The 24,781-nt window shown below is 45.7% G+C and overlaps 1 protein-coding gene across 1 annotated transcript; it reads left to right on the top strand.

The window, feature by feature from the left end:
* The first annotated feature begins 10,127 nt into the window (after positions 1 to 10,127).
* Positions 10,128 to 19,245, top strand: LOC123154688 (polyadenylate-binding protein 2). The gene is made up of 9 exons (XM_044573347.1): positions 10,128 to 10,596; positions 12,066 to 12,184; positions 12,268 to 12,927; positions 13,009 to 13,086; positions 13,165 to 13,254; positions 13,426 to 13,560; positions 18,301 to 18,471; positions 18,562 to 18,768; positions 18,847 to 19,245. The coding sequence occupies exons 1-9, from the start codon at positions 10,311 to 10,313 to the stop codon at positions 19,090 to 19,092; spliced, it is 1,992 nt and encodes a 663-aa protein (XP_044429282.1). The 5' UTR covers positions 10,128 to 10,310; the 3' UTR covers positions 19,093 to 19,245.
* Positions 19,246 to 24,781: the final 5,536 nt, after the last annotated feature.

Genomic DNA, 24,781 nt, shown 5'->3' on the forward strand with positions numbered 1-24,781 from the left:
AAATGTTTTGAGTCTTATAGGATTATATATATCGGAGAGTAGGATTCTTTTTACTCCTCGATCCCTTCGTCGCTCTAGTGAGGCCTCCTGACGTAGAGTTTTGACTCTTCTCTTCTTAGATTTCACTAAAAAAATTAGGATCACACGGGTATCTTGGAACCGTTCCGATGGTTTTGTGACGAGAACATTGTTCTTGGTGCCTCCTGACATTTAGGGGTTGCGTCAGTGTCCCGGGGAGTTGAGCTCCGAGGTGTTGTCATCACAATTTTATCATTGCAGTTTTGGAATACCTGAGTTCGTCGACATCGAAAATCTCCTTTATGCAGTTGTTGGTGAGATAACCTCGACGCCACCCAGTACTGGGGCGGGAGTTCGGGAGTATTGCCATAACTCGTATAACGGATGCTTTTCAAAGGTTGAGGTAAATGATTTCCGAAGGTTTCTTAGTTATGTGTTGAAGGATGGATACAACTGGATGTAGGATTTGTTAGTTTTGGGTGAGATATTATGCTTCCTATCGTGGAATTGTCACGGCAGATGTCCTAGTGTGAGGACTTAGTCGTGAGGCCAACGCATCTATGTGGTAGCTTGAGAGAGGTTGAGCGGAATCGAGAGACGTGCAACGGATCAACACACAAGACAGAGATTTAGACAGCTTTGGGCCCTGGGAAACATCATCCGGTAACAACCCTACATGCTGTTTGAGGCTAGGTCTCATTATCATCACGAGGGAGTCGCCGTAAACCGGCTCTCCTCTTTGTGTCTAGCCCTAAGATTGTTTCCCTCTCCCTCCTCCCTCTTTGGGGAGCCCTGCCCCTCCTTATATATGTTGAAGGGGCGGGTTACATGTAGAGTCCAACTCAAACTTAAGACTTAACTATTATGACTTCTCTTCATGGGCTTCTTAACGTCTGCCGGTTTAACATTGTCTGCCGGTTTAACATTGTCTGTCGGTTTAACATTGTCTGCCGGTTTAACATTGTCTTAACACCTGTCGGTGCTACCATCTGTCTTAACTCTGCCGGTTTAACACTCGCCGGTTTACCGTCTTTCTTAGCCATCTGTCTTGACTCTCTGTCTTAACTCTCCGTCGGTTTACCATCCGCCAGTTTACCAAGGCCCAGCCGGGTCATACCACGGGGTATATCTCGACACTTCCCCTGTATCCCCAACACCTGATTGCATAACCAGAAAGTTTCGGGAGTTTATAAGTGGGAATTCTAGTATCACGTAGGATATCTTTTCAACAGACACATGATACGATATGGGATCTATCATATGTTTGTTTCCGTCTTATTTTGCAAGCCAATCATTTGTTTTTGTTTTCAATTGTGGTATTCGAGTTGCTTCAAAGTCAAGTGTTGATTCCATACCTTCCTTAAGCGATGCTCTCATATTTCTATGAGAGTATTAATCCTTTTTGATCATCAAGGTTGTCATCTCAATTCTTTTTCCAACCGACGTGCTCCTCTTCAAGTGGATCCGATCATTTCAACATTCGCGAGATCAATTCTCAGTTCTTTGCAACGGTGTTTGCTTCATCCATCCCAAATTGCCTTTGTTTTCCCGCCCTCCCACCCTTTTTCTTCAAGGATTCATATTTCTTAATCATGTATCCTTTTATTTGTGAGAGTCTCTCCATTCTTTTCCGTCAATGTTCTTATCCGGTGATTCTCAGGAAGATACTAACAGAGCCTCAAGGTTATCATTCTTCATTATTTTCCTTCTCCGGTGGATTCAATTCAAGCTTTGGTGTTGATCATATCCTTTTCCTTGTTTCAAATGTTTTCTCATGTCGGTGCACCTCATGATCATCCACTTCTCGCTATTCAATTGTTCCGGAGTCCTCAAGTTATCTCGAAGATTCGTGTTTCCACTCTGCTTTCGGTCAAGCTCTTTCGAGGATGTTATCTCATTCAAGCCATTTAAATCAACCGGTGCAATCTCCCTTTCAAGTAATCGTTAACGGTGTATATTTTGAGTGGGCCCTAACCCACAGTTTTTTCCCCAGGATCTTACCTGACTCTTCTAATTTTTCCCGGAGATAACCTCAACTTCTTTTCCAAGTTTGATGTAAGAATGAGTTATCGTCAGTCAAATGTCTTTCTCCAATATCTTTCAAATTCTTTTCATTGTTGATTCGGCCTTTATATTCTTCATTATTCCGGAGTATCTCAACAATTTATGGTGGTGTTTCTCGTCGTCATTCTTGGATTTTGAAGATCGAAGAAGAGTTTTTTCCTCCAAATCTTATCCGTTCTCTCAGAGATGCGAAGCTCAAGCTTCATGCCATCCTCTCATAATTGTTTTTGATTGTGAGAATTCTTTTCACCAATCCGGAGCAATTCAAGAGTCTTTTCAATTTGATTATCCGAAGTCCATCATTGCGGGTTTATTCATTCTCAGCTTTCAACTCTCATTCTCCAAATCTTACCGGTGCATCATTCAAGTATTCTCTAATCAGCTCGTGATCTCTTCGTTCTCATGTATCTAAATTCTCTCAAGCATCTTTGTTTATTTGCTAATCCTTCTCGGTGTTTCTTCATCTTTTATTCGTTCATTTTCAATTCTTATGGTGGTTCGTTCTAGATTCTTCTTCCTTCGTTTATCATATCAATGTATTCGTTGTTTTCAATCCTACTGGTGGATCATTGAAGACCGTCTCAAGTTTGCTCCATATCTATCTTAATCCTTTCTACGAGAATAAGTAGTATGCCAAATCCGTTGCTTGTCATCAATCTAAAGTGGTGAAGGATACGCATGATGTAATTCTTATTCTTGTTTCATCGAGTGAATTCAATTCCTCATTCCGGAGGTTCATCAAAATTCTTGATTTCTTTTGTTCATCTTTCTTTTCCGGAGTTCCAAGTTTTTCCGCATTATCTCGCCACGAAGCTCCATCTAATCATTGCAAGGCTTCAATCTTGTTCGCTTCAAACCTTCAATTCTTTTATGTTTTCTTTTCCTATCCGGAGTTCTTCATGGAGGCTCAACATGGTGGTTCGTCAAGGATTCTTTTCATTCTTCAATTGTTCTTCAAGTTTTCTCTCGAAGCTAAGATCCGCCAAGCTATACTCCGAAATAAACATGGTGTTCAACACATGTCTTGTTTTGAGGAGTTCAAGCTTTCTTCATCTTGTATTCCGAAGTGCAATCCGTTCTACCTTATCATTTGAGGTGGTGTTATGTCATTGTGACAATTTGAGTTCGTGTTTCATGATTCAACACTTGTCAAGAATGAGATAGTTAAACCCATCAATCTCTTCGAGCATGAGCTCTTCTCAATCCATCAATCGCTTTGTTGGAGTTATCTTGGGTTATATTTCACCTAAAGCTTTCCCTAAGGATTGTTGCTATTTATGGTGCTTATAAATGACCCAAGTTCTTCATTTATCCTCCCGGTGAAATAGTTTCTCGTCTCCTTGTTCATATCAATCCAAATCCATTGTTTCCGTTAGTGGCAGAATTTCACCTCATAATTTTTGAGATGTTTTCCACAAGCCCACTTCAAGCTTATCCTTTCATTGTTGATAATCCAACAACTCAGTTCTAGTATTTGTTGTAAGCGTGCTCTCCCAAGATCTTGTTTCCCTCAGTTCATTCCATTCCATTCTTTCATTTCTTCCAGAGGCATTGTGTTGTTTCTCTCTCCTCTCATCATCTCAAATTGTGAGGATCGTGTTCTTTTCATGCTTATCAATTTAACCGGAGTGTTGTGTCCTCTGCTCAAGTTCTTTTCATCTTATCAAGTCTTGCATCTCTTTTCAACCGGAGTGCTGTCCGAATTTGTTCTTCCTTGTTTCTTTTTCTAACGGAGTGTTTTCAACTTTGTTCATCTTTGTTGTATTTTTCTCGAAGATGGTTTAACCTTTCAAGGTTCTTTGGTTTCACTCGTTTGTCAAAGAAGCAACTTAGTTTTACCTCTTATCTTCCTCTTCTTTTTTCCCTCCGGTGCCATCCTAGATCTCGGGACGAGATCCTCTCGTAGTGGTGGAGTGTTGTAACGCCCCGGATACAACTTTCCATATTTGTAACTCCGACTCTTGCCTTTTCCGAAGATGCGTTGTGAGTTTTCCTTCGTGGTTGGGCTTTTGTCTTCGTTTTGCTTTTGCTCATGTCATGCATTTCATATCATGTGCATCTCATTTGCATACGTGTTCGTCTCATGCATCCGAGCATTTTCCCCGTTGTCCATTTTGCAATCTGATACTCCTATGTCCTCCCGTGCCCTCCTTTTGCCTTTTTTCATGAGCGGGTGTTGAACATTCTCGGAATGGACCAAGATTTGCCAAGCGGCCTTGGTACACCACCGGTAGACCGCATGTCAAGTTTCGTGCCATTTGGAGTTCGTTTGATGCTCCAACGGTTAACCGGGGAATCGTAAAGGCCTCGTGTGTGTTGCAGCCCAACACCCCTCCAAAGTGGCCCAATAACCCATTCAAACCCCCTCCATCCTCTCGGCCGTTCGATCACGACCGCGTGGCCGAAAACCGCACCTCATTTGGACATTCCTACCTCCCTATACCTATATATATGTGCACCTCATCCAAATTCACGGTCTAACCCTAGATCTCACCTCCACCGTGAACCGGACGCGTCCGCGCTGCGCCGGACATGTCCACCGCCAGCCTCCACATCGCTCTGGCCAATCCGAGCATGCCACATCACCCCGTCATCGCTCTCCTCCAACCCGCCGCTGCCACGTCAGCCGGCCGCCTCTCTCTCTCTCCTCTGCGCCCGCCGCCGGCCTGCGGGGCCCACAGCTGGCCTGCGCAGCCTGCGCGTCGCCCGCGGCCGCCCAAGCCGCCCGTGCGCCAGGCCGCCTCCGAGCGCCGCCATCTCCGCTGCCTTGCCTCCTCGCCGGCCACCGTCGCCCGCCCGGCCGCCGCTGTTCCATCGCCCGGCCGCCGCTGCTCCACCGCCCGGCCGCCGCGACCTCGCAGGATCGTCTCGCGCACCGCCCGTGCCGGAGCTCGCCGTCGGCCGCATCCTCCTCCCTCACCGGTGTCGCCCCGAACCTCTCCGGCCTCCTCCTTCTTCGTCTCCGGCTGGAACTCCGTCTCCGATGAACCTCAAACCACGTGCCCATGAACCCTAGATCTGTTTTCTGGCAGGTGAAAAATTCCACTAAGTCCCTTCTCTGTGATTATTTTTATGCCTACTTCATCATGCCATAACTTCTCACCCGTAGATCCGTTTTTCATGCATGAGATACCGAAATGTTCATCATGATGTGCTATTCATTTTGTTCCATTATGCCATGCTTGTTTGAGTCCACCTTGATGCCCAAATTGTTGATTCAAGAGTGCTATAAAATGTTAGTTGCTGAATCTTAGCAGATTATGAGCATTTGTCATTTTTGCTACAATTATTGTGTGCTGCATATGGACTTGAGCTCTACATGTGTTTTGGTCTATGCCATGTCATCTTTACAGGGGTGTATGCCATGTATTTTTGTGATCTTTGTGGTGACTAGCATAAGCATGCAAAGTAGCTCTCGTAATATTGCTGTTTTCAGGGACTCAGAATTTGACCAAGTCATTGCTCTGCTGTTATTTTTATGCCATGTATTCATGTTGCTAAAGTGAGATCCATGCTTCTTTTGAGTATGTTTAGTAAGGATGATTTTGACATATGGTTATGCTCTATCCATCCATGCCTCTGTTTTCAATTATGGAGTGCCCTAGCATGACTTAATTTTGCTCTACTTTTGCTATAAAATGTTCCTAGCAGATTGTTTACGTGTTAATCAATTTTGCCAAGGTTGTTGTAGTTGCTCCATGCATGCTATGAGTTTGTTCTTGCTTTGGTTAGCTTCTTGAACATGCCATCTTGCTGATGATATGCTTATCTTGTCATGCAATGCCTTGTGGTGAGTGAATCGAGCTCACAAAGAGGCCTTCATAAATCTATTTTTGCCATCTCCAGTTTTCTGCTAAGTCTGAATCTGTGAACGAAACTTGCTATGTTTACATGGGTGCCATCATATCTTATGATCCTTTTTGGCTTATGGTCAGTAAGGGACTTTTGTTCTATGCTTTGAGTAGATTCATGCCATGCCTTGGTTTGCTATGTCTTGTTCCTGTAGCATGTTGTTATCTTGCTCTAAACATTGCTTCCTGGTGTTAATTCCTGGCATGTTAGTATTTTCACTAAGTCTGTGAAGCTCATATCTTTTGCCCTTTTGCCATGCTTGTTTGATCCTGTTCTAGTGTGATTTAGCCGTAGCTCAGTGTTCATCTTTTGTCAAGCATCTTGAGTAGATCGCTGCCATGTGCTTTGTTGCTATGTTGGAGTGCAGTAGCTTAGTTTCTTGTTGCATTCTAGGTGGCATCATGTTGTTCATCGCACAATTGTGCCATTATTGTTCTGCTTGCCATTTGCAAACCGTGCATCCGATTCCGGTGATCTTTATATCAATTTCGACCAAAATCAACTCATCTTTCCAGCGGCACACTTGGTTTGCCAAGTTGATTCCTTGATCAATATTTCCTTCTGGAGCATGCATATGCATTGCATATCACATCCCGCATATTGTGCCATGTTTTTGCATCATCTTGCTTGCGCATTGCATCGTGGTTGATTGTTGTTCCCTTTGCTTGTGTTCTTGCTTTGGGTAGAGTCGGGAGACGATTGCGTGATCGAGGAACCCGTTGAGTACGCTTACGAGGATCAAGCTTTCGTCAACTCTGAGAACTTTGCAGGCAAGATGACCATACCCTCGAAATCACTTCTATTTTTGCTTGCTAGTTGCTCGCTCTTTTGCTATGACGCGATACCTACCACTTGCTATGTCATGCCTCCCATATTGCCATGTCAAACCTCTAACCCACCTTGTCATAGCAAACCGTTGTATGGCTATGTTACCGCTTTGCTCAGCCCCTCTTATAACGTTGCTAGTTGCAGGTGAAGATGCACTTAGTTCCATGTTGGAACATGGATATTGTTGGGATATCATTATTATATCTTGTTTACTTTAATGCATCTATACACTTGGTAAAGGGTGGAAGGCTCGGCCTTATGCCTGGTGTTTTGTTCCACTCTTGCCGCCCTAGTTTCCGTCATACCGGTGTTATGTTCCTTGATTTTGTGTTCCTTACGCGGTTGGGTTACAATGGGAACCCCTTGACAGTTCGATTTGAATAAAATTCCTCCAGCAAGGCCCAACCTTGGTTTTACCATTTGCCACCTAAGCCTTTTTCCCTTGGGTTCTGCAGACTCAAGGGTCATCTTTATTTTAAACCCCCGGGCCAGTGCTCCTCTGAGTGTTGGTCCAAACTGGGTGATGTACGGCGCCCCCTGGGCAACCAGGGTTTATGCCAACCCGACGTCTTGCCCATCCGGTGTGCCCTGAGAACGAGATACGTGCGACTCCTATCGGGATTTGTCGGCACATCGGGTGGCTTTGCTGGTCTTGTTTTACCATTGTCGAAATGTCTTGTAACCGGGATTCCGAGTCTGATCGGGTCTTCCTGGGAGAAGGAATATCCTTCGTTGACCGTGAGAGCTTGTTATGGGCTAAGTTGGGACACCCCTACAGGGTTATGAACTTTCGAAAGCCGTGCCCGCGGTTATGGGCAGATGGGAATTTGTTAATATCCGGTTGTAGAAAACTTGGCACTTCACTTAATTAAAATGAATCAACCGCGTGTGTAACCGTGATGGTATCTTTTCGGCGGAGTCCGGGAAGAGAACACGGTCTCGTGTTATGCTTGAACGTAAGTAGTTTTAGGATCACTTCTTGATCTGTATAGCTTCTCGATCGTGCTTTGCTTCTCTTCTTGCTCTCATTTGCGTAAGTTAGCCACCATATATGCTAGTGCTTGCTGCAGATCCACCTCACCACCTTTTCCGACCCATAAGCTTAAATAGTCTTGATCGCGAGGGTGTGAGATTGCCGAGTCCCCGTGACTCACAGGTTACTTCCAAAACTAGATGCAGGTGCCGATGATGCCAGTGCAGGGAACGCGACCGAACTCAAGTGGGAGTTCGACGAGGATTCAGGACGTTACTATGTTTCCTTTCCGGACGATCAGTAGAGGAGCCCAGTTGGGGCGAGCGGGGATCTATGCAATTGGGGTTGTCTTTCTTTATTTGGTTCCGTAGTCAGACCTTGATTTGTATTCTGGATGATGTAATGCTATATTTATGTATTATGTGAAGTGGCGATTGTAAGCCAACTTTTATCCCTTTCTTATTCAGTACATAGGATGTGTAAAGATTACCCCTCTTGCGACATGCATACTATGCGGTTATGCCTCTAAGTCGTGCTCCGACATGTGGGAGATATAGCCGCATCATGGGTGTTACAGCCGCGGTCTCTCTCGTGGAGTAGATCCGATGTGGATGAGCAATGCTCTATCTCTAAAATGAGCTAAACCAATGCTAACCCTAGAAAAGTAGAGGAGGAGTCGTTTATATAGGCAAAGGGGCGAAGGGGTACATGGGCCTCGGCCCAACATCATGCACGCAGGCACGGTCCGGATGATCCAGATGTTGGTCCGGATGATTCGGGCTTCGGGGGTCCGGATGATCCGGGTCGGCGTCCGAATCGTCCGGCTGTGTCGAGGGGGCTGCGAGAGGTCCAGACGTCCGGGTCCTGGTCCGGATGTCCGGGTATGTCCGGATGATCCGGGACTGGGTCCGGATGATCCGGCTTCAGGGTAGCTCCTGTTGCTCTCGGGTCTTCAATTGTCCGGATCGTCCGGGCTGGGGTCGAGATCATCCGGGCTGAGCCCGGATCGTTCGGGACCTCATCCGGATCATCCGGCCAGCCTGGGACTTGGCTGATTTCTTCTCCGTCTTCACGCATATCTTCCGCTCCCGATCCTTCTTGCTCCTTAGCTTCTCCATGGCTAGCTCCTTGGTACCTGAGTATGCACAATGTCTCTGTTTGAGGTAGTAGCCATGTCTCATGTGCATCGAAGTGGAAATGTGAGAGGAGAGATGTCACCTCGGTTTTGAGAGCTCTTGCACGTGCTTGTGTCATGGGTCCGCTAGGCACTTGGTGAGATGATGGTAGGTCCATGGGGATGACCTTGGGATGCTCCGTATCAAGAGATGTCACCTCGGTCTCGATCGCTCTCGCACGTCTACTGTTGTCATCGGTCCACCTGGTGCTTGTAGTGATGATGGTAGGTCCATGGGGATGAACGTGTGATGCTCCATATCAGAAGGGAGGAGAATGCATGGAGAAGAGATGGTGGCAGCCGAAGGAGTAGCAGGCTAGTAGGGGCGGTGGCCACGTGCTAGGGCCTAGGCAACACACGAACATACATGCATTGTTCGACCACCATGTTCGCCATGGTTGCGAGAGGAAAGAGGGGTACGGGTAGGAGCTAGGTTAGGGATTTTTTTCTGGTGAGTTGTCCGACCACCATGGTCGTCATGGTTGCGAGAGGAAAGTGGGGTAAGGGGTGGCAGCTAGGTTAGATCTCTTTGGGTGTGGAGTGAGGTCATCGGGTTCTGGTGGATCGGGGAAAGAACGGGCTCGACATTGGGATGAACCATTCTAAGCAGCAAACACTTGTTCATCCATTTCCCCTTAAAAAAACTTGTTCGTCCATTCTCAGGTGAGCCATGCTTCGGGTGCTTTTATGGCTCCTATTTAGAAGTTTTTATAATTTTTTGATCAAAGTAAAAAAAACTGTAAAAATAGAAGCAAAAGCCCAAACAAACAGAGCACAACTGATGTTATCCTTAAATAGAAGTAGTCTAACTAATGCAAAATAACCCGGAGCATGGCCTATCTGAGAATGAATTTTTGGCCAAAGTGGAAAAGCTGCAAAAGCTTAAACAAACAGGGCCTAACTGATGTTACCCACGCTAACTGATGCAAAATAATTTGGAGCATGATTTTTTTGGCCAAAGTGAAAAAGCTGCAAAAGCAGAAGCAAAAGCCCAAACAGGGCGATTGTTTTTTGCTAAAAAAAAACAGGGCGATTTTTTTTTAGGGTTTACAGGGCGACTGCTGAGAAGAGAACTTTACGCCATCTGCTTTTGACTCTGACCTCCTCCTCATCCGACCCGTCAATCCCACTCCGAGCGCCACCTCACGAATCCAACCGTCATCACGGCATCTCCGATCCCCACACCCCCCCTCTTCCACCTTCTTATTGCCGTCCCCCTCCAGCCGCCGCCTGGGCCCTTGAGCGCCGTAGTTGGGAGCGAAACCCTCTCCCTCCCATTCCTACCAAACCCTAGAAAACCCAAAAAAATCCGCAAAATTACCCCCAAAAATCTTGAAAAAAATCATCAGGAACCTATCCTTCGGTCGGATCCGCTTATCTATTATCTCTCCTACCCTGTTGATGATGGCGGCGCAGGTTCAGGCGTCGGCAGCGCCAGCGGCTGGCGCGACGGAGGGCGGCGCGTCTCCGGCGGCTGGGGCTGCGGCAGCAGCCGCACCAGCAACTGCTGCGGCTTTCCCGGCGACGTCCCTGTACGTGGGGGATCTGGACGTGAGTGTGCAGGACGCGCAGCTCTTTGACGTCTTCAGCCAGGTCGGCTCGGTGGTGTCTGTGCGCGTGTGCCGGGACGTCAACACCAGGATGTCCCTAGGCTACGCGTACGTCAACTTCAGCAGCCCTGCCGATGGTATGTCTGTTCCTGCCTGTCATCTGTTGGTCAAATCCCGTGATTGGCCTGCTTGTAATGTCTTTGAAGTTGATTTAGTACAAATAGTGTTTATATGCTTATGGTCATGGCTTCATGCTTGACCCCTTTATGCATCGGGGATATACAGTGACAGTGGAGCCTCTCCCTTAAATTTTTAAGAGAATGTAGATTCAGTAGTGACTAAATGAGGATAAGTCAGTTATTTTGATATAGGTGCTAGTCTATGCAGTTAGCTAGTAGCCCTAGTAAGTTCAAACTATTCAAATCTATTTCGTTGGCAGTAACATGCAGAATCCGGGCAAATTTCTGTGATATACATTTAGAATTTTCGTTTGCACCGAACAGTATTTGCAATTCATTCTGTGTTGGGCAAACTAGCAGTGCTGTTTTGAACAGACATTTATGCAGAAACATACATGGTTTTATAGTTTTCTGATTTGGCATAACATGGTTTAGCAAGTCCTAAACATGATTGGAGATATATGATGCTCTAGGATGTGTTTGGTTCAAGGGACAAGATAAATGGATATGGGTATCCCCAACCAACTGGCTAGGGATAGCCATTTTTTCTGTTTGGTTGGGTAAGTGAGCATAACCCAGATCATGTTTGGTTTGAAGGATGAAATGTTGAGGATATCCATTGAAGAAAATCAAGGAGGAAAGTATTATGCATCAGCTCGTGTAGTCCCCTATTTTCTTGAAGCTCCTGCAGCAGAAAACCAACAAGAAAATCTGAGATTGGAATAGAAAGGCACTCACGAACACCTCACTTGTCCACCACGGATGCACAGCATACCTTGTTGTGCCTGCATGCACGCACGCATGCCACACTCCGCCGCCGCACACGGGCGCTCCGCTCCGGCAGCCACTCCTGCGTGCTCTGCTCCACAAGTCGCATCCGCTGCTCGCTATGCCCGACATCCGCGCCCGCGCCCCGATCTGCCAGCCAACTCCGCCAGCGCTACCTCCTCTGCCTGGCATGCGGCGCTTTGCCAAGGAGAAGAGGGACACAAGCAGATCACCGGACTACCTCGATGCGTCGATCTGCAGTCGCCACCGTCGCCGCCCATGAAAAGAGAGATCTGGAAAGGGGTGAAAGGATAAGAGGGGTTTGGTGTCTGACAGGGGAGGCGGGGCGAAGAAAACGATTCGGACGCAGGGATGGCTACATCCGCCACTTTTTCACGGATCTGCGGAGCTGAGATTTTTGAGAATATTCCACGAATCTGGCTGCCCGTATCCCTCCTTGTCCATGAAGCAAACACCTGACATCCTTAAAAAAATGGCTATCCCTATCCCATAGAGGGATAACGAGGCAACCAAACGCACCCCTAATTGCTTTATCATGTCAAACTTACTGCTTATAAACTGGTCTTAATTTCTTGTGTACTGAATCTTTCTATTTTATAGACGCTGTCTATTTGTTCCTTAACTATAATTGCTTGCAGCTGCAAGGGCATTGGAAATGCTGAACTTCACTCCTGTTAATGGGAAGCCTATAAGGATAATGTATTCTAACCGTGACCCCAGCTCACGTAAAAGTGGTGCTGCAAATATATTTATCAAGGTATTACTAGTTGTCAATGCTTTTCTTCTTTGATTTCCACAACAAACTATTTTGCTTACCAATGCTTCTTTCATTGTTCACAGAATCTTGACAAGTCAATAGATAACAAAGCGCTCTATGACACATTTTCTGCCTTTGGAAACATTCTTTCATGCAAAGTTGCTACAGAAATATCTGGAGAATCCAAGGGTTATGGTTTTGTTCAGTATGAGCAGGACGAATCAGCACAGAATGCCATCAATGAGCTCAATGGGATGCTTTTGAATGACAAAAAGGTTTATGTTGGGCCTTTTGTTCGTAAACAGGAAAGGGAAAATGTTTTTGGCAGTCCCAAGTTCAATAATGTCTATGTAAAGAATCTATCAGAATCTACCACCGAAGATAATCTGAGAGAATTGTTTGGTAATTTTGGACCTATAACTAGTGTTATTGTAGTGCGAGCCGATGATGGTAAATCCAGATGCTTTGGATTCGTGAACTTTGAAAATCCGGATGATGCTGCACGTGCTGTTGAGGATTTGAATGGCAAGAAATTTGATGATAAGGAATTATATGTTGGTAGAGCTCAGAAGAAGTCTGAAAGGGAGATGCAATTGAAGGAAAATTTTGAGAAAAGCAATAAAGAGACAGCTGACAGGAACCAAGGCACTAACTTGTATTTGAAAAACTTGGATAGTAGTGTTGATGACGATGAGAAATTAAAAGAACTTTTTGCCGAATTTGGCACTATAACTTCTTGCAAGGTTCACTTCTTGTCCCTAATTTGTTCTGCACATTATTATTATGCATATACTTTGCTGCTGCTAATTGAAATCATGCCATAGGTTATGCGGGATTTGAATGGGGTAAACAAAGGATCTGGTTTTGTTGCATTTAAATCTTCCGAAGATGCTTCACGAGCTGTAAGTTGACATCTGAAAAATCCAATTTAAAGATTGCCTAGAGAAAAGTTCTACTAATATATCTTGTTGTACTTGTAGCTTGTGGCAATGAATGGTAAAATGGTTGGCGGTAAGCCTCTTTACGTAGCACTTGCGCAACGCAAGGAAGAAAGAAGAGCCAGGCTGCAGGTAATGGTCTTGTATATGAATTACTTCCAAAGTTATGTGACATGTGTCATGGAATGTATCACTTGTCAAGAATCATGATATTTAGTCTGTTCTACTGTCTAATTGAACATATGCACGCTGGATGTTATTTTCGCTCTAAAATGTCCTGTCATTTTCTCATTGACGTTTCAGGTGCAGTTTTCACAAATGCGTCCTGTGATGCCACCGCCCGTTGCTCCGCGCATGCCCATGTACCCCCCTGGTGTTCCTGGAATGGGCCAACAGCTATTCTATGGCCAACCACCTCCAGCTTTTGTTAACCCACAGGTATGTCAGTAGAGCAATCTTTTTTCCGTGTGCATATGAGTGGCTTAGCTAGCATCTTACATAGTATGCACCATGACAATTTAACAGGACATCTAGTTTGTCTATCTCACCGTATTTAATTTTTTGTCTCTTCTATGGTATGATTTGAGATTCACCAGTGATACGATAATGCTATCTTTGGCAAATTTGAAGCCTGATTTTAACGTTAGGGGCTATTCCAGATTTCCTACAAAGTAGGGATTTAATGGTTTCTGAAATTGGCAGTGACACAATGAGTTATTCTGATTCAGAAATCTCTGTTTCACTTCTAGGATTTTTAATTGGTGATGCTGGTTCCTTGTCATTTTGAATTTTGTACTATTGAAGCATTGTTTTTGTTTTGAAACACTTTATCGTGTGATAGCTTCGTGCCTTTTCAATTTTCTGGTCTTACATGCAAAAGATACAAAAAAGTTGATTTCCAATTGTAACTAAATCTTCTTTTGTTAAAATAAGGAATTAGGAAGCCAAATAGCTAAAAATCTATAGTTTTGGTTTACTAGAACCATCCGCATATTGTTTCAGCTTGGTGGAAACCCAATTCTTCTCCTCAGGATCTCTTGAATGAAATTAGGGAGCGAAGTAAGTAGATATGTTATGATGGACAACTGCATATTTGGAAAATGATGCCAGATTGTTGGTTATCAACTGTTGGCTATTTTTGATATCCAAAGGGAATAATGTTGTACTCCCTCCGTCCGGAAATACTTGTCATCAAAATGGATAAAAGGGGATGTATCTAGACGTATTTTAGTTCAAGATACATCTCTCTTTATCCATTTTGATGACAAGTATTTTGGGACGGAGGGAGTACAAGGAAAATCAGTCAGTTTCCTCCAGGACTAACTTGCTGGAGGAGTTCTCACATTTTTACATAATGTGGCTGTGGTGCAGCAAATCCTAAACTACATTATTTTAGGGCCTATTCTCAGGGTACGGAAACCATAGCATTGGAATGTCTTGCCCATTCGAATCCTACATGATTTTATTTTCTTTATTGCATCATGGGAGAAACAAAAGTTTTTTTCCAAGATGTTAAGAGCGGATGCTAGATTTCCTATGGAATGTAGTACAAATGATTCCTTGGGAAAAAATCGTACGAATGGAACGACCAATGAAGGAATTTTTTTAAGGACTTTAATCCTCCAAAAATACTATGAAAATCCTCTGAATCAAAGTGGCCCTAGGTTGGTCAGTAGTGATTAATTAACTTTTTAGCTATACTTACTGTTGGATTGTAATTATTTATTATTCACAATAGTGTTTTTTATGTTTGAGATTTAAAGTTTCAACCAAGGTTGTCAAAATTGTGATCCTCAATCGGATCGTAGGTGTTCCCATAGAATCGCAAATCATAGAATTGGCATAGGTCCTAAGATTCTACCTGCTTTAAAAAGTTACTTTTTTGTAATTTCCCATTTGTTTAAATGGTTGCATGAGTGTTTATGTGACCAGTTAGAACCTATTTTGATTAATTAGTGTCAGTCCTTCTACATGAATATGTTGTCTATATAAGATTGGCATACACGTTAAGGAAAAATATGTACCAACATGTTCTGAACATCAAATTAAAAGTGGCATACTGACATGTCCAAAAGCTAACAAAGGGCATCCAATCCAAGTTTTTGAGCAACAAAGGTTTAACGTACTAGAAATAGAAGACAACTTTAGTACGAGTCGTCTATTGATATCCTTGTACTCGTTCATGGGTGGTACTGCAGTACTAGAACTCCCAACACAGTACGCGGAAGGTCCTGAATTGTTGCCGCCAAGACCACGTTCGTCGTTGACATTGTTGTGTTCACAGTCAGTATCGTCATAATTATATGCATCAAGATCTTGATCTAACCCAAGATCACCATCTCCTACAAAAATTCCAAAATAATAGTCAGTAACGATGTAAAAGGAACAAGAATAATTAACTTGCTTCATCAAAAGAACTTCTCATACATGCTTCAGCTAGGCGACTAACAATATTTTCTACATCATTTTCAATGTCACTTTCATCTTCTTTGTCCATAGCAGCTTCACTACGAGCAATGCTATTAAAAGAATGCAACCAGTCCTTTTGTGGAGGAAGGTCATGTTCTTCTTTTTCAGTTATGCATTCATCATCAGAAGAGACATCGTCAATGTCATATTCCACAACTTGTCTTTGTCTTCTGCAGTCTGCTCATCAGTTGTACATGACAAGGACTAAATCAATTATCTTATCTTAGTGCAGACGATTTCTTCTCTTTGAGTGAACCTACACAAGTTTGAGAACTTAGCATTGCTACACGTGTTATATAATATTTCCTAGAGAACACATGACATTGATTCTTACTTGCTCAAATGCACTCCAGTTCCGTTCACAACCTGACGAACTAGAAGTTAAGCTAAGAACTCTAATTGCAAACCTCTGCAACTCTGGGCAATCATCTCCTGGCGAGTCCCACCAATAAGCTGGCTTTTTTTTAGTAATTGTCATAATAGCCATTGCATTCCAAATAGGCCCCCGGCATCCTGAATGAATCAATCTGCAGTTCTATCTTAACTCTTTCATCTAAATCAGGAACCATCTTTTCAAGCATGCAGAGATATATGGAGCTGTGTAAGCCATCTTTCATTGATGATACTCCCTCTGTTCCATATTAGTTATCGCTGATTCTGATTCAGTACAAAGTTGTACTAAATCAGCGACAACTTATATGGAACGGAGGGAGTATTAAGTATTGGTGTGTAGCTGATCAAAATAAAATTTCAAATGGTCAAAGTTAACTAAAACAAGGTTAATATAGCATATCTTGAAGCCACATTTATGAGTTACGGAGTCAGTATAGTAACATACCTTTTCTTGACATTGTTAAAATTTTGTTTTATTTATCTTTTGCATGATCCATCTCATCATACATCAGCGGCATTACTGGCTTCTTGTCCGAACCCACCAATCGAAGAACTTTTGTAATTGGGAGTGCAGCCTTGAGACATGAGGCAACATTAGGCCAAAACCCACTGCTATCCAGAACAATTTCTTCAAAAATCCTCCCTTACGCAGAATTAAATCTGCTACTACTCCACTTTGTTGAAGTGAACATATTGATCACTGCGCCCTTGTGCTCATGCAAACAACCCAAAGTTAAAAAGGCAGTAGCAAATTTTGTCACTGCTGGCCTAATTAAATCCTGCCCTCCTGTGAATTCTCTCAACCAAGTAAGAACCATTGTTCTAGAATAAATGTAAGTAGTAATTTTTTGGCCCTTTGTAATTGTTGTCTGATGCATCGTAATCTTCTCAAAATCCTAAGAATTAAATCAATACAATGAGCTGCACATGGAGTCCATTTTTTCTTCTCTTTTTTACATCAACAATTCACCAGCTGCCATATGGTTAGCGCCATTATGTGTTACATCTTGAACAACATTATCTTATCTTACTTCCTCAACAGTATCATCAAAAATTTTAAATACTTGGTTGGCTATCTTAGAAATGTTAGAATTATCGACTGAGGCAAGAAAGACTGCACCTTTTGGGCTGTTCACTAAAAAGTTGCATATGGACTTTTTCTTTTTATCTGTCCAGCCATCAGACATAATTGTACATCCTGTCCTCTTCCACTCTTCTTTGAATTCAGAGAGCAAATTCATTGTTCTCTCAACCTCCAGCTTGAGAGATTTTACCCTCACTTCATGATATGATGGAGATTTAAAACCTTTGCCGAAGTTTCCAATCATTCCAGTCATCTTTATCCATTCTGGATCCTTGACAACATTAAATGAGATAGGATTGTTATTGAAGACCCGACAAATTTGAGCACAAACCTCTTCTCACTCTTCTTTTTTGTAAAATCGGTTCACTTTTGTTTGAGCTCTTGTGCTTGTTAGTGAATTGATTTGTCCCAGCTTCATCTTCATTGTTCTCAGCAGGAGTATTCCTTCGAACATCATTCTTCCATTTCTATGTTAAACTTCCTCTTCTTTGCATCATTTTTTTTTCTGCTTGGATCCCCAGATTTTTGAGATTTTTTTTTCGAACATCATCCGGAACTTTTTCGCAAGGCTCGACATTAAAACCTTGTCCCAGCCAAGTGATGCTTCAGTCCGTAGACACCTCCTTCATATTATTGGCAACATATTTTTTGGTTTCTGGTTGCTTCATAGGTTCACTGATCAGTGTTGAGGTAATTTTACTGTGGACTTGTCCTTTTGCTCACAGCATGGAATGTGATGTTACTAGCCCCTTGGTTCCTATAAATAACGAAAACAGCATATATCGTATCATCAGATACAAAATAATAATAATCAATCAAAAGCCTACTTTATTTTGTGGTGTGATTTCATGTGGGGCACCGCTAACCTGCGCCGGAGGAGGCCCATAGTAGCTGCACCACCGAAGGTAGGTGCTTCATCAGGGCGTGGAACACAAGGAATCCATTCTAATACTATCTAGTCGTTAGTAAATATATAAGATTAGCGGCCCAGGACGGATCTCGGTTCCCCGGCGACCTGGTGAAAAATCAGGCAACTTCCCATTAATCCAGCGATCCTCCCAAAACAGGGCCAGCCGACCGTCCCCGACTGTCATTGGATTCATAGGAGGTCCCCGACTGGCGATATAATGAATTAACTTATGCTTAAGAAAATTTCATTCATGTTGCAAATATTCTGTTATTTTATTCATTCTCACTTGGATGATAATTTTTAATATGCTCTCTTTCTGTAGCCTGGATTTGGTTTCCAGCAACATATGATTCCTGGAATGAGACCTGGTGTTGCTCCAATGCCAAATTTCGTCATGCCAATGGTGCAGCAAGGTCAGCAACCACAACGCCCATCTGGAAGGCGCGCAGGTGCTGGTGGAATGCAACAGCCAATGCCAATGGGTCATCAGCAGGTAATAGTTCTTCCTTTCCTTCCAAAGGAATGTGGCCTTTATTTTCTGCCTCCATGCCTGAACAGCTGAGTTAAACATTTTTCGCTGCAGATGGTTCCGAGGGGTGGCCGTGGTGGTTACCGTTATGCGTCTGGCCGTGGCATGCCTGATGCTGCATTCCGTGGTGTTGGAGCTATGGGGCCATCGCTGTATGAGATGGGAAGGATGACTCCTGGTGACACTGGAGCACCGCAGCAAGTTTCTAGTGGAGCATTAGCATCTGCACTTGCTAACTCTCCGCCGGAGCAGCAACGATTGGTTAGTTTTTTTTATTGCCTTCTCCGCATCAAGTGATGAGGCATTATGAACTCGGACAATAACTTGTAATTTGTGCAGATGCTTGGTGAAAGCTTGTATCCACTTGTTGATCAGCTGGAGCATGACCAGGCTGCCAAGGTTACCGGTATGCTTCTGGAGATGGACCAGACTGAGGTTCTTCATCTAATTGAGTCACCTGATGCTCTGAAGTCTAAGGTCGCTGAAGCTATGGAGGTTCTCCGCAGTGCTCAGCAGCAGCAGACCAATGTTCCAGCTGATCAGCTGGCTGCTCTTTCGCTGAGCGATGGCTTTGTTGCTTCTTAGTTGGAATGCTGCTTGTTTCTGGTTTCTGTATGTGCTTGGTGCTTCAGACCTGGAAGTGTCTAGTTTTACTCAAATAGATTTAACTATGGATTTCAACATTGTACTCTTTATATTTGTTTAAATATTGAGATTGAAAAATGATATATTTGTGGATTTCTGTTTGTCCTAGGTGCTGCTTGTTTAATTTTGGAAAATGATTTGCTTGTGCCTGCTGAAGTGACGCTGGCATCAGTCGCCACTACTGGCTGGCACTAGCCCCCTGGCATCAGTCGCCACTACTGGTTGGCACTAGCCCCCTGGCCCAACGCATCTTCACCTTGTCCTTGTTGGATGATCGTTTCTGCTTGTTGGATGATCGTTTCTGCTCCGTATCTGGTCGGTTTAAACCGGCCGAACCGTTGCGCTGGAGCACGTTGGATCTCAAGAGATCCAAGGACGCCGCCTGCGCAATGTGTTATCAGACCCATGTTTTTTTTGAAGCGTGCACGGGTTATTTCGTTGTGAGGAGACAGGGCGGTTGTGTTCGGCGATCGGCGGGCGACAGGGTCATTGTGTCCAGCACGTTGGATCTCAAGAGATCCAAGGACGCTGCCTGTGCCATGTGTTATCAGACCCATAATTTTTTTTTGAAGCGTGCACGGGGCATTTTGTTGCGAGGAGACAGGGTGGTTGTGTTCGGCGATCGGCGATTGGCGGGCAACAGGGTCATTGGCGCCCGGAGGTCAGGAGCGGCGGCGGCGGCCCAGGACGGATCTCGGTTCCCCGGCGACCTATGCCCTCCCCCTCCCCCCGATGGTACTCTTCCTTCGTGCTCTCCCTTTCGTTGTTTGTCTCCCCCTCCCCCATTGGTGTTAGGGTTATGGTGTGGGGTGGTCGTTGGTGTTTCTCTGGGCCGGCGCGGACCGGGGATGGGGTGGTGTTCCCGCGGGTCGAGGGAGGGTGGTGGATTTGATGTTTATGGTGGCTAGGGATTTGGGATTGGGTTTAGGGATTTTTGTTCCTCCATGAACTACGGTTTTTTTGTTCTCATATATATGTTAGGTTGTGACAACGGCAGCTTGCCATGACCTTGGTTTCAATGCCATGGTGCACACTGCAGATTTTGCTCCGTGACCATCGGAGCTTCTCCATTTGCCGGTTGTAACATTTTGATCTGTGGGTTGTATCTTTCCCCACTCGTCGGTTGTAGCGATCGCCGGGCCACAAACTTCTGCTTGTAGCTGAAATGTCCGCATGTTGTAGCCTTTTCTGTTTAGTTGGTATGTAGCTTTTTTCACAAGTGGTTTGCAGCTTGCCTGATCGACGGCTGCAGCTGTATGCCCAAACCACTTTTCAGATGCAAAATGTTGTGGTCTATGATAAGTTCATAATGCAACATTCGGGTGACTTTTTTCGAGGTACAAGAGCCTTAGATTTTTAACTGAGATTTATAGTAGTACCTCTAGGTAAAGACTTGGCATAAAAAAAAACTGCCCTGCTTGTTTGTTTTCAACAGTTAGCTCTAGTCATTTAATGTTTTTTACATGAAAATTAGTCGCATCTATTTCATTAACATGTCTTCTATCTGTTGTTACGGAGTAAACTAACTAAATCCATAGCCTCATATATACTGATTAGCGGTTGAGGCGCGGACGCGGATCCTCTGCCGTGCGGCAGGGTGCCGTTCGGCGATTGACAGGTGGGCTCGCTGTGAATCAGCCCCGCATGCTAGTGTCCCCAACGGCGTGTAACGTACGTCAGGGGAGCTGCTTCCTTGAGGCGCGCCACCTGAGCAGAAGCTCGGCGGTGCCGGGTGGGACACACCCTTTCTCTTTCCTATTTTTTTATACCAATGCCCGCATCGATTTTTGTCTGACTAAGCGGTGTCAGGTAGGGTACGCCCATCCAGCAGCCCCTTTTATCAGCTTCAGGAACGTGTTGCCCTTTGTGCCGGCACAATGTGACAAGCTCACAACGTCGTTATAGTGTTTTCTACAAAGGTAGACCTTGTATTATGGATCAGGTGAAACACACTCACGTGTTAGTGGTATTGAACTGAAGCAACGTTTTTTCAATGAAATGTGATCATCGCGTCTCGAACACGTAGTTACCACACGACAACTCCCAGCCGATGCTGTTCAAGTGGAGCGTCAGCGACTCCCAGCCGGCACCGTGCAGCTGGAGTGTCAGCGACGGCACGGGCGTGGCCCACCGCCCCCACTGCTTCCAGAACGGTGTCGTCGCTGCCACTTGAAGCATAGGTCCAGTGCCACGCCGACATCCACTTGATCCAGATCATTTCAGCAGATAATAGGTTGTACCTCCTCTTTGAAGCCCTTATTGATGTGCCAATGCCAGGCTGAGAAGGCTGGGAGCTCTGCATCAATGGGTGAGACAATTACACTAACATAAATATGTAAATGAGTGTAAAATTAACAAGTGTTTGATTTTAAATTCAAATTTAAAAGAAAATTCCTAGGGTGTCACCGGAAGCAAAACCTACATCTCAAAATGTAAACTCTGTGTCACCACCGGCAATAAAACAATATTGTGATTCTAATGAAAACCAGAATCTGCATTCCTAAGAGCATCCGTTGGCCCCCCAGCGCCCCCCTAGGGGCGAGCCGACGCTTAAATCGGCGCGGGGGCGAGCGGGTTCCTAGCCGCTCGCCCCAGGGTCGCCCCGGACGCGTTTTTATTTTATTTTAAAAAAGCTGAATTCGGCGAAGTTCGGCAAAGTTTGACTAAAATTCGGCAAATTTGATATTCATATTAAACATGTTCGGCGTTTTACATAAATTATTAAAAAAACTAATCTACGGGGCGAAGAACTCGATCAACGCGGCGAAGTCGCCGACGTCGCCGCCGTCCTCGTCGTCGTCGTCGTCGGCCTTCTCCTTCTTGATGGCGCGGCCGCCACTGCTGGACCCCTGCCCGGCGTCTCCATGGCGGACAGGCGATGGTGGCGTGTCGTCGTCGTCGTCGTCGCTGACGTCGAGGACGACGGTCCCTCCCTCGTCCCGGCCACGGCGGCGAGCTTCGAACCGCGCGAGCGCGGCGCACCGGCGCTCCCTCTCCGTTTGCACCCAGTTGTCGCACGCTCATTTGAGGGCCGCTTCATCGTCGAGCGCCTCCTCCTTGACGCCGCTGGCGACCCGGGCTCCGTCTTCATGACGGGGAGCCCTGGCTCTGTCTTCGGCTTGACGAGTCAGGGAGGAGCCGAGGACGAGGCGCGACCGCCTTCATTGATGACGATGCCGGCCGAGCGGGTGCGCCGGCCGAGCGGGGTCTCCGCTGCGGGCTCGGCCTTGACGCCGAACATTGCCGGAGAGCGGGAGGAGTGGGAAGAGGAGCGGGAGGAGGAACGGGACGAGGACAACGCACCAGAGACAAACCTCCTTGGCATCCATTGCCCGGCGCCGCGGCGGGACACCGGAGCGATGGTCGGTCCCTCGAGGGTATGTGAGCAGCGGGTTGTTGCCGCCCTCGAGGTGCGCGTGAACCTCGCGGAGCGTCCGGTCGAGGACGGACCACCACAGGCGTCGGCCCTCACTGTTCCATCGGCCGCCCGCCACCACCGGCGCTCCGTTGGTGGAGGCGAGGCGTTGCTCCTGACGGCGCTGGAAGTATGCCGCCCATGCCTCGTGGTTGTGGGTGGCGTACTGCGGGGAGGCGCGCTGCTCCTCAGTCAGCGACGACTGAACGCGGTCGACCTCACCGGCGAAGTAATCTGGGCGCGCGACGACTTCTGGCAGGGGGGATGGGGACGCCTCCGACGCAGAGCCTCCATCCTGTCGGCCCAGTGCACATGTCTGGAGGCGCCGGAACTTTGGCCTCGAAAAGCAGGTGTGCCTCCCACGTTTGCAGCAAGCGGCGGCCGAAGCCGTTGGCCGCCGCTCCATCGCCGGGGAACCGCTCGCACATTGTCGTTGATGGGGCTGGGAGAGAGGAGAGGTTCGTCGGCGACAGAGAGAGAGACAGAGAGGTTCGTCGGCGGCGGAGAGAGAGATAAAGAGCACGACGTCTGTGGCCAACGACGGGGGGGGGGGACGCTTTTTATAGCTGGCCCGTGAGGAAACAATGGAAGGCTGACCAACGGCAGCCTTGGCATTGATTCTCTGTGGGAAACCGAGGCTTTCGCAGGACGACGAGGCGAGTGTCGCTGATTCGGTGGGCCTGCGGCTCTTTTACGCCAAAACCATTTCGCCCGACTCCCCCGAACGCCCCCAGCGCGCCGGGTTCGGCATGGGTCCACAGGCGCCGAATTCGGCCTGAGCCGACAAAAATTGGGCTTCTGGTGACGCGGCTGGGCCGTTTTTCACGCGTCGGCGCGAAAAAATCGCCCAGGGAGGACGTGTTGGGGGCTCGGCTGGAGATACTCTAACAAACATGTATGACTATTCCTAGGTTCGTAGGAAGGACGTGCATCATCACCCTAACTAACCTCCAACATCCTACTTAATTAATCTGTGGTAGCCTGTGTAGATCTTGTAAACCTAAACAACAATTATTAGTAACAAAAAGGAAGGATTAAGATGTCATATCGTCAACAGAAAAGCCCGCAGTTTTGCAATCCAACTTCCCTAGTGATTGTCAAAGCATATGATAAAATGATTGGTGAAGATCCACTTCAAGTCCTCAACCCTGCAAGCAAAATGAAGGAACATGAGTTTGCTCCAAAGCATTGAAATTTCGGAAGCATTTTTGAGGCACCTAGATGATCGAAAGAAATGCTAGTTACCTCTGTTGTGTCATCCATTGTATCTACTAAAGGAAATGGGACGACCTTCTCCTCTGTAATTGTTGTATAAAAAAGTCATGCCTTAATTGGAATCTTAGAGACCCATGAGCTAAATACAAACCGAGAGCATATTGGACACGTAACTTCCAAACATTCAGAAGTGCCTACACAACCAAGATTAAAGTTTCAAATGTGTAACACCCACAATGTGGCTATATCTCCCACGTGTCGGGACACGACTTAGAGGCATAGCCGCATGGTAGGCATGTCGCAAGAGGGGTAATCTTTACACATCCCATGTACTGAATAAGAAAGGGATAAAGAGTCGGCTTACAATCGCCACTTCACACAAATACAAGTTAAACATACATCAACCAGAATACAAACAAGGTCCGACTACGGAACCAAAATAAAATAAGACAACCCCAATTGCTAGATCCCCGATCGTCCCAACTGGGCTCCACTACTGATCAACTAGAAACGAAACAACACAACGAACACGATCTTCATCGAGCTCCCACTTGAGCTCAGTTGCGTCATCTGCACTGGTATCATCGACACCTGCAACTGTTTGGAAGTATCGGTGAGTCACGAGGACTCAGCAATCTCACACCCTCGCGATCAAGACTATTTAAGCTTATGGGTAGGAAAAGGTAGTGAGGTGGAGCTGCAGCAAGCACTAAGCATATATGGTGGCTAACTTACGCAAATAAGAGCGAGAAGAGAAGCAACGCAACGGTCGAGAAGCTAGAAGTGATCCTAAAACTACTTATGTTCAAACATAACTCCAAAGCCATGTTCATTTCCCGGACTCCGCCGGAAAGAGGCCATCACGGCTACACACGCGGTTGATGCATTTTAATTAAGTTAAGTGTCAAGTTCTCTACAACCGGACATTAACAAATTCTCATCTGCCACATAACCGCGGGCACGATTTTCGAAAGTTCAAACCCTGCAGGGGTGTCCCAA

The sequence above is a fragment of the Triticum aestivum genome, chromosome 7A, assembly GCF_018294505.1.
Source record: "Triticum aestivum cultivar Chinese Spring chromosome 7A, IWGSC CS RefSeq v2.1, whole genome shotgun sequence".
Taxonomy (NCBI): Eukaryota; Viridiplantae; Streptophyta; class Magnoliopsida; order Poales; family Poaceae; genus Triticum; species Triticum aestivum.